At 51.6% G+C, this 9857-nt stretch overlaps 1 protein-coding gene across 1 annotated transcript in view; it reads left to right on the top strand.

The window, feature by feature from the left end:
* Positions 1-7398, top strand: part of ARRB1 (arrestin beta 1) — an 80616-nt gene extending 73218 nt beyond the window's left edge. Inside the window, exons 11-15 of the mRNA XM_023736498.1 lie at positions 427-510; positions 1768-1791; positions 4563-4633; positions 5523-5574; positions 6988-7398. Of these exons, the coding sequence (XP_023592266.1) occupies positions 427-510; positions 1768-1791; positions 4563-4633; positions 5523-5574; positions 6988-7099 (343 nt within the window). The 3' untranslated portion in view covers positions 7100-7398. The remainder of the gene's footprint in view (positions 1-426; positions 511-1767; positions 1792-4562; positions 4634-5522; positions 5575-6987) is intronic.
* The last annotated feature ends 2459 nt before the right edge of the window (positions 7399-9857 follow it).

The following is a 9857-nucleotide window of genomic DNA, read 5'->3' as shown; positions in this document are numbered from 1 at the left end:
GCACTACCTCCTGTGAGAAGTCCTCCCTGAGTTACTGCCTTCCGCATTCCCTCTCCCTCTCTGAATTCCCAGTTTGGCCTTTTGAGCCTGGTCGCTGAGCAAAAAACTTCAAGAGAAGCAGGATCTGAGAGTAGGAAGGGCCCTGCCCCTTATCACACTGAACACAGGCCCAGAGAGAGGCAGGGACTTCCGAAGGCCACACAGTGAGTGAATATCATAGTCAGACTTGGAACCCAGGGCTCCTTCTTCCTGCTCCCAGAGGGCAGAGCCCACCTTGCTCTCCTCTGCTCAGCCCAGGGCTGAGTGGCCCGGGAAAGGGAGGTGCATGCTGCCTACTTCTTCTTCTTAGGTGCTGCCCCTACTTCTGCCATCTCTCACCCACCCAGTGAGTGCCCATTAACCAGCTTCCCAAATGTCACTTTGCAGGCTGAGGGAAGGAGCCAACCGGGAGATCCTGGGGATCATTGTTTCCTACAAAGTGAAAGTGAAGCTGGTGGTGTCGAGGGGAGGGTGAGTGCTCCAGCCCAGCCCCAGATCCCTAAATCCAGCAGGGAGGGCTCCAATAGCCCACAGCCTCCTGCCCTGTTCTGCCTGTTTGTGGGACTGTTTAGCTGCGTCTACCTTCGGAGGATGAACTGGGCTTGAGGGGCTTCCTGTCCCTTCTCTTCCTCCTTCTTTTTCCCCTTCTTCCTCTCCCATCCTCCTTTGCTCTCGTTCAGGGGGTCTTACCCCTCTCCTGCCCCTCCCATCTCTCTCCTCCTCCTCCCTATCTGGGGTCAGGTCCTTGCATTGAGAATTGGGCATGGGGTAGGGGGCTTCCTCAGAGTCTATGCTTTGGGATCCCCTGTGGGTGCTATGCCCCGCATCATACTTCCCAGGCACAGCACCCACCCACATGGATGCCTAGGCTGGTCTGCGGGGAGGAAAGGCCAAAGGAGCTCCAAATCCAAGAGCTGGGTGGTGGATATTCTAGTCCGACTTTCCCATTTTACAGATAGGGAAACAGAGGCCCAAACAGTTCCATAATCATCTCCCTAAATCTCCTTCCCTAATCTCAGGCCATGGGCTGGGTGCTGGGGACACAAAAGTGGACCAGGTATATTACCTGCCCTGGACCATAGTCTGGCAGAAGCTCAGAAAAAAACACATTTTCCGATAGGTTGGGCCTATATGTTGCTATAAACCTAGAATTATGATTTCTGACTTGTCAGAGGGATTTTGTTTTCTAATTGAGTTCATGAATTTCTATGAAAAGATTGAAAAGTTAAATAACATTAGACCCTGAATCCCCTTTATTATTGGAATAATACCTCGTGCAGGAGGCAGCATGAAATACTGACCGTGTAAGGAGCCCTGGTGGTGCAGTGGTTAAGCACTCAGCTGCTAATCAAAAGGTCAGTGGTTTGAACTCACCAGCTGCTCCATGGAAGAAAGACGTGGCAGTCTGCTTCCGTAAAGATTTACAGCTTTGGAAGCCCTGTGGGGCAGTTCTACTCTGTCCTATAGGGTCACTATGAGTCAGAATTGGCTCGACGGCAATGGGTTTAGTTTTCACTATAGGACATCTCAGTGTCCCCGGGCAGGGCTAATGCCATTTCTATGTATCCCTGCTTGAGCAGCTGGAGCCGAGCAAGGGCTGGTGGGAGATGTGCCATGTATCTTCTCTATCCCATTGGTCAGCAGAGGTCGTGAATGAACATGCTTTCTGTTTTCTTCCTCTCTGAATTCTCTCCTGACTACTTCTCTCGCCTCCTCTGACCCACCCAGCCTGTTGGGAGACCTTGCATCCAGGTAAAATCCCTATCTACCACTTGGTTGAGCCACTTCCTTAGAGGAGGGTCCAGAAGCCATTGGCCTGACTGACTAGAGCCATAGGACATTAGGGTTGGAGGGAATCTTAGCAGTCCTTCTAGATTGCTGAGCTCAGGCATGTGCTAGGACTAGAATGCTCTCCAGAGGGACTAGGGAGATGTAGTCTCTCCTTAAAAAGCTTCACCTTGCTCTTCCATGACACCAAGTAACAGGGACCTTTGTAGACTGTAAAGTCCAATTTCATTGATCTGGGTGATCTGGGGAGTGGCCCCCAAGGACACCATTGGAATTACTAATTATCTGAAATATAGGATGTCTTGGAGAAACACAGGTTTTGTGGCTTTCAGACTTCTACACTGATGGGAATTAACTGCTGATGGAGGGCTGCTAAGGCAAGATTCTTAGCTGATCTGCATCTGTAGACAAGATTCCCTTACATTCCAAAAATGCACGTGCCCCAAATGTGGTGGGTTTGCCTCCTCCTGTCACAAGAGGGCACTATTGTTCATCCCCTCCTTCCAAAAAAAACCCCACTGCCTTTGAGTGGATTCCAACTCACAGTGATCCCATAGGGTTTCCAAGGCTGTAACTCTCTATGGAAGCAGACTGCCACATCTTTCTCCAGCAGAGCCACTGGTGGTTTCGAACCGCCGACCTTAACCACTGTACCACCCAGGGCTCCTTATTGCTCATCCCAAGAAATCTTAATCCAATCTGAGAGGTGAAATTAATTCAATTCATTTCAGTTCAATATAAATCTGCAAAGATTTCCTGAACCCAGACTTGTGCTCAGCCTTGTGCTGGGTGCTGAGGTCCCAGAGAAGAATCAGGCAGACCCCTGCCCTTGAGCACTCATGGTCTGGTGGCTGGTGGAGGTCCAGATTCTACCACCCACATCCTGTATGGTTTTAGTGAAGGTTTGCAAACTCACTCTTCCTCCAGCTTTCATTCGGATAACTCACTCTTCCAAGTGAGAAGCAGTCTTCTTTGGAAATAAAAAAGAGGAAAAAAAAAAAAAGTCACATTGTTTCGACAGCCTTATAAAGCCCATGTTCCTACTGAAGGGAGTAAGGAGTCCCTGGGTGGCACAAATGGTTAAGCACTCGAGTCAAAAGGTTGGTGGTTCAAACCCACCCAGAGGTGCTTTGGAAGTCAGTCCTGGTGATCTGCTTCTGAAAGGTCATAGCCTTGAAAACCCTATGGAGCAGTTCTTCTCTGCACACGTGGGGTCGCCATGAGTCATAACTGACTCCGTGGCAACTAACAACAATGATGATACCAACAGGCATGAGCTTCACAGTTTAACCAAGCCTTTTACCTACATCGTTTCACAGAAGTTCTAGTGACTCTAGAAGATAGGCCTTGTTATCCCCATTTTCCAGATGAGTTCAGTGACACACAAAGATGTAAAGTGCTCCGTCAGTGAGTTGGGGGGGGGCTGACGAATAGACCTTTCTGGCTGCATAGCTTGTGCTCCTAACACTGTGCTCCTTCCTCCTCCCCACTGGGCCTTGAGCCCCGAGATCAATGAGATGTGGTGTGTGCCTTGGAGGCATCACAGGTGGGAAGGCCTCCTAGAGTGATACCACCCTAAGCCAAGAGGAAGAGCCTTGAGGACTGCTGTTGTCAGTGTGGAGACTGGAGGGTGGGAACCGCCTTCTTAATTCTGAGTTGTATCATATAGTGGTCAAAAGTATAAATTATGGAGCCAGAATCTTAGGTCTGTCATTTATCATTAATAGCTGTGTGACCCTGAGCAAGATACTTTAATCTCCTTGTGCTTCAGTTTCCCAGTCTGTACTTTGGGGATCATAATAAGGTTGTTGGGAGATTTAATTAGTTACTCTATGGAAGACACTTAGAACAGTCCTTGGTATACAGTAAGCATCATATGAATGTCTGCTCTTGTTATTAGTCTGTCAGGGCCAAAGGGAGAGAAGGCCTGGTCAGAAGCACTGGCTGGTGGCAGCACGTTCCCTGTTCTCCCCCACTGCCCCAATCCTCTATCCCCCACAAGGCTTCATGTCTCTTTGTTCAGTGTAGACAGCCCTGGGCACTGGGGCCCATCCAACCTGAATTTGATTAAACTGACCTGACAGTGCTTCATTCACACGGCAGGGGGCGAAGTCACCTGACCACTTCTATAGGAATCACCTGAAGATGGCATCCCTGCCCGTAGGATTGGGAGATAAGAGGGGCGAGAGTGGGAAGAGTTCCTGTCAGGAAGTTGGGGAGGGCAGTGTCAGGGTGGTAGTGGCAATTTAAGACAAGCAGGGTCCCAGGGCAGCTTTGGAACCATCCAGGGACCCAGGTGCACACTGCCCTGGGCAATCCTTTTCCCACCCCTACACCTTCTCCCAGGAGTCCTGGTGGCACAGTGGTTAAGTGCTATGGCTGCTAACCAAAAGGTTGGCAGTTCAAAGCCACCAGCTGCTCCTTGGAAAACCTATGGGGCAGTTCTACTGTGTCCTGTAGGGTCGCTATGAGTCGGAATCGACTGGATGGCAGCAGGTTTACCACTTCTTCCCAGCCTCGTGGACTCCAGGGATCCTTCTCAGGAAAGGGGAGGTTTCCTAGAGAAAATGAGGCTCAGAGAGTGGCAGAACTGGTGCTGAAGGCCAGATTTCCTGACTCCCAGCCCAGAGCTATTTCCTCTGACTGTGAAACCCTCACCAGTCCTCACACTGACAGGCTGAGTCTCACAGCCTGAAATTCGGCTCAGGCTCACTGGATCTGGGTCTCTGTTTCAGTGACGTAGCCGTGGAACTACCCTTCACCCTGATGCACCCCAAGCCCAAAGAGGAACCCCCACATCGGGAAGGTGAGCAGGGTCCAGGGGTCACTGGGGTGGGATTTCCAGATAGTAGACCCCCTTCTCTACCAGCTGCCAGGCTACCCCATCACCCATCTCCCTCTGGGTTAGCCTTCAGCCTAGTGTCATCCCTTTTCCTCAGCTCTTCAGAGTCTTCTGTGGGACCCACAATTCCTATTTGCATGTGACCCCACCAGGAGACACAGTAACCTGGCTCCTGTTCTCTGCTCCCAACCCCACCCAAACCCCATGGGAGAGGGAGGCTGGGTGTGGGTGAAGGAGCCCGCTGGCCATGCTTCGAGCTCCAATCCTGCACCCAGGCATGGGGCTAGGTCCTGTGTGGATGTAGGGAAGGGGCTGCATGCATAAGATGGCCCCTGGACACACCGTCCCCATCATTTTTCCAAGTGATTCAGATTGATCATATTTCACTGAATCTAAGACAGCTTCAGTTGAAAGAGACAACATGATAATATGTACCAAAAGGAAAGAAAAATGTTCCCACAATTAAACTATGAATGCCATTGGAAAACACATCCCAATTTCAGAGATGTTAAAATGTGAAAAAGTGATTATCTTAGAGTTAGTGAAAGTCGTAGATGCAAAAAAAATTAGTCTGAGCTGTGTTGGAGACCTTGTCAAAAGGAGCAGGGGTTGAGAGGGTTCTCTACAGGGGGGTGGGAGGCAGTGGGCATCCTCCTCCCTTGGCCCTCCTCGCTGACTTTAAGATGATGTGGGGCGTTTCTGAGACCAGGGATGAGCACCCCCCTCTCCATTCCCCTTCTTCCTTTGCCCTCCCTATTTTAGCCTGGTTGTCCCGGGGTGGGGACCTGTGCCCACCCGCCCCCTTGTCCACCCACTCGCTAACTCCTGGGCGCCCCTCCCGCCCTGTGTTTAGTTCCAGAGAACGAGGCGCCAGTAGATACCAATCTCATAGAACTTGACACAAAGTAAGCCAAATGCTGCCTGCAGAAGTCTGGGGGGGCGGGCCTCGGGCGGGTCGGGTGGAGGGGTCATTTGCATATATGCTTATTAACCCCTGAGGAGCAGCTGGTCTAACCCCATCTGCTGAGAGCCGCGTCTGCCCACCTCTTCTGCAACCCGCTTGCCTGCATGTGACTTGAAGGACCCTCCGTGCCTGTTACTCTTCCTCCTGCCTTGGTTTGGTCTGTCTTCCTTCCTCATCCTTGCACGTCCTTCCGTCAGTCCGTCAGTCCGTCAGTCCGTCAGTGCACCCACTGCGCCTGCCCGGCTCACACCGGTTGGCTTGAGGCCCTAGGCTCCAGCTCTCCTGCCCCGCCCACCTCCAACCAATGGAAGCAGGCGGTGGGGTGGGGAAAGTTCGGGGATCTAGTTGCTTCCGATTCCTGAGGACCCCTGCGGATTTCCCTGCTGTCAAAGGCTACCTTGTCATTGGACACTGGCCAGAGTGGGAGATCTGGGCTGGCTTCAGGAACCACCTCCAGAGCGAAGTGGTTTTCTCATTCCAGCGCCAAAGCCACCCTCTTCCCTAAGAGAGATCTGGGGTGTGGGGTCTTGAGTCACTCCATGAGGAGACCCTATGCGGCTGGCTGAACTCCATGGGGCAGAGGACTTGAGGTCCCTGCATGGCTCTAAGTGGACATGTTTTATGGTAGAAGGGAAGATGCTGTTCTTAGAAGCAGTCATTCAGTACTGAAACCCCACTCAGGCACCACTTCTCCCCTTCTCTGCTCCCCTATTTAGACAGCCTTTCCTCCCTCCCTCCCTCCCAGCCCTTCTCACATCCGAGATTCCTCTGCCTGGAATGTGAGCTGACACTTTCTGGGAGAAAGCGCTTTCGTGGTTTTCCCTTCTGTTAAGCCAGCCCATTCCTTCTTGTCCAGAAACTGGAATGCTTCCCAAGGGCAGTTCTCGGGTGGGTGCGTGGGGTTCTTGGGGGATTCAGAATATACTGTGAAGGCATTGGTGGCCAGACTCTCAGAGTGGGAATAATTTCTTTCTCTGGACCTCAGTGCAACACGGAGCCACACTACTGCTCCCATTTGACAATTCTCCGCCCCTCAGCTTGAGAACCAGCTTACTTTTCTAGCACTTGGACATGAAAGTCATACTCATGCCCCCCTCTAGCATTTCCACAAGTGGCTGGAGTCCAGATGTGACCATCCCCCCACCACCAGTGGGCACCCAGACGTGCCAGCCTGGCAGGCTTTCCTGCCCAAGGCCAGCTTTAGAGGCCACAGACCTGGAGAGTGTGGTTCTCTCCTGGCCAGGACAGCAGATTCAGTCACATTGGGCCAGGCTGGCCCCACTCAGCCCCTTTGGACGTGTCTACCCTCCCTGCCCTTGCAAACACACTCCATTTTCCTTGTCTCTCTCACCAGTGATGACGACATTGTATTTGAGGACTTTGCCCGCCAGAGACTGAAAGGCATGAAAGACGACAAGGAGGAAGAGGAGGATGGTACCAGCTCTCCACAGCTCAACAACAGATAGACAGGGGCCAGGCCCTCCCCCTGGGCAGCTCCAGGTCCACTCTCATGCACTAGGATGCTTATTTGTCTTCTTCCTGTTCTGGTTCCCCTTTCCTCTTTGTTCTTCCAGTTTCTACCAGGGGCCCCAGTGGTCTTCCAGGCCATGGTGATGAACCTCTGGCCTCAGGACTGGCCCCACAGCACCATGCCACCAGGGCCACAGTGCACCCTCTTAATCCCCTACCTCCTCAATCACTTCTTCTTTCCCCCTCCTTTTCGTACTCGCCCCCAGAAAGGCCACCACAAGCCCTGGCCTTGGAATTCGAATTGAGATGGGGAGCAGAAAGGGGAGGATGGGGTGGGGAGGGGCGTGGTGATGGCGGGCAGGGGGACTTGGAGGGGTGGCTTGAGGGCTAATGACACATGATAAGATGTCCATGGTCCCAGGTGGTCAGCACAGTTCTGGCAGCTAAAAGATGACTGCACTGGAGGCTACCCCCTTCCAGAATGGTTCTCCGGAGGAACTAGAGTATAGTATTCGGGCTGGGAGGGGTAGATCTATAGATAGATTCTCAACGCCTTTTTGTAGTTTGGACCCACTAAAGACCTCTACTCTTCAGCCCCCACCCCTGCCTCATGTCTCTCTATGTCTGTTAGTGGCATTAGTGAAGACCCATAGACCCCAGGAATGGAGAAAAGCAACTGGACTGACTTTCTTACCAGCAGTTACCTAGTCTAAAGGAAGCTGTGAAAACTAGCCCAAGTATATTACAGTATTGTCAGGATGTGACATCTTAGCTACCCTGTATCTCACGTCTGTGGATATATATATATATGTTGTTGTTGTTGTTAGGTGCTGCTGTGTTGGTGCCGACTCATAGCAACCTTGTGTACAACAGAACAAAACACTGCCCTGTCCTGCTCCATCCTCACAATTGTTGCTATATTTGAGCCCATTGTTGTAGCCACTGTGTCAGTCCATCTCACTGAGGGTCTTCCTCTTTTTCACTGACCCTCTACTTTACCAAGCATGATGTCCTTTTCCAGGGACTGATCCCTCCTGATAACATGTAAAGTACGTGAGACAAAGTCTCACCATCCTGACCTCTAAGGAGCATTCTGGTTGTACTTCTTCCAAGACAGATTTGTTTTTTCCTTCTGGCAGTTCACGGTCTACTCAGTATTCTTCACCAACACCATAATTCAAGGGCATCAATTCTTTGGTCTTTCTTATTCGTTGTCCAGTTTTCAGATGCATATGAGGTGATTGAAAATAACGTGGCTTGGGTCAGGCACACCTTAGTCCTCAAGGTGACATCTTTGCTTTTTAACACTTTAAAGAGGTCTTTTGTAGCAGATTTGCACAGTGCAATGCATCATTTGATTTCTTGACTGCTACTTCAATGGGCAGATATACAGAGAGTGAGAAAGAGGGAGAGAAGGGAGAAAGTGCCAGCTAGTGGCAGAGTGAGCTGCAGCTCCTGAGGAGGTTTCCTGGAGGGGGACTCTAAGATAAGGGCAGGGGCCCAGAAGATCAGAGTCTGACTTTTCTCCCCTTGTGACTTAAACAGTTATCATCATGTGGGAAGCAAGGCTAGAGTTCTAGAGGGGGCCAGGGCCCCTGTGTCCCCCTGCCTCTCCCCATGGTTCTCCAGGGCAGGGCTGGGCTGGTCTTGCGGGCTGGAAGACAACACCTGAGGTCACCATGGCCACAGCCAAAGCAGGTCCTTCCCTCGAAGGTAGCAGGGTCCATCGAAATATCCTTACCTGAAGGGAAGGAGGCCACTGGGTAGCAAGGAAGTGCTTTGTTTCTTTGGGGAGTTGGTGACCCCAGCAGTACTTAGTGCCATGGTACCCATGGACTGCTGCTGGTGTGATTGGGACCTGGGGCATTTCCAAGGCAGCAGGGCAGGCAAGTGATAAGGTAGAAAGTGTTAAAAGGTATCTGTTCTTCTCTAGCCTTTAATACTAACTTGCTGTGTGACCTTGGGCAAGTTCCTTCCCTTCTCCAGGCCTCTGTTTCTCTCCTGAAAAACCAAAGGGTTTCGCCATATGATCATAAAGGGCCCTCACTAGCTCTGGCCCCCTGAGAAATTGTGAACAATGGAGCTCTGGTCTGGTGGGCACAACAGACCCTGGTCTTTCTGTCTCCAGAGGGGGTTCATGGGACCCCAGAGGGAACAGGGTCCTGGACAGAACCTTGCCCTCCCCATGCCAAGCCTGGGAAGGGCACTTCTTGAGCCTTTGGGGAGGAGGTTGCCTGATGTTAAGCTCTGTTTCTTAGCTGTGACCATAGCTAGCATGAGCTGTTCTGTCCTAGGGCCTGAGTGTTACAGGGAGGGACAGAGCTTGATTTGTTGGGGCTTGGATGGGCCTCCAATACCTCATGGCCCCTGTGGAAGTGGACAACCTGAGGTTTTATCTTATACCCAAGCAAATATATTGATTAGCAGGGCAAGAGGCCTCTCGCTTCAGTTTCTGCTCCTTTCCACCTCTGTCCCATGCATGCCTGACAAGAGAGACAACAAAATGTTATTATACAGGTGGGTCTCTGTCATTCCTGGGGTGGGCTATGCTGCCATTTCCCGTGGTGCAATTACCCAGTTCACATGCCTGGCACTGCACCCCAGCCCTTCCCTTCTGAATCCCATTGAGACTCAAGCCAAGGGACTCCTACCCCAGGTCAGAACCAAGTAAGCTCGGGGAAGTCACACTCCCCTGGCCAGTCCTGGGGTCCTAGGTGCAAGTGCCCCATGCATCTAACCCCTATCAGACCTTGC

This window comes from Trichechus manatus, unplaced genomic scaffold, assembly GCF_000243295.1.
Source record: "Trichechus manatus latirostris isolate Lorelei unplaced genomic scaffold, TriManLat1.0 scaffold00088, whole genome shotgun sequence".
In the NCBI taxonomy this organism is placed as follows: Eukaryota; Metazoa; Chordata; class Mammalia; order Sirenia; family Trichechidae; genus Trichechus; species Trichechus manatus.
Note: the sequence above shows the minus strand (reverse complement) of the source record. Positions and strands in the feature narration are given on the sequence as shown.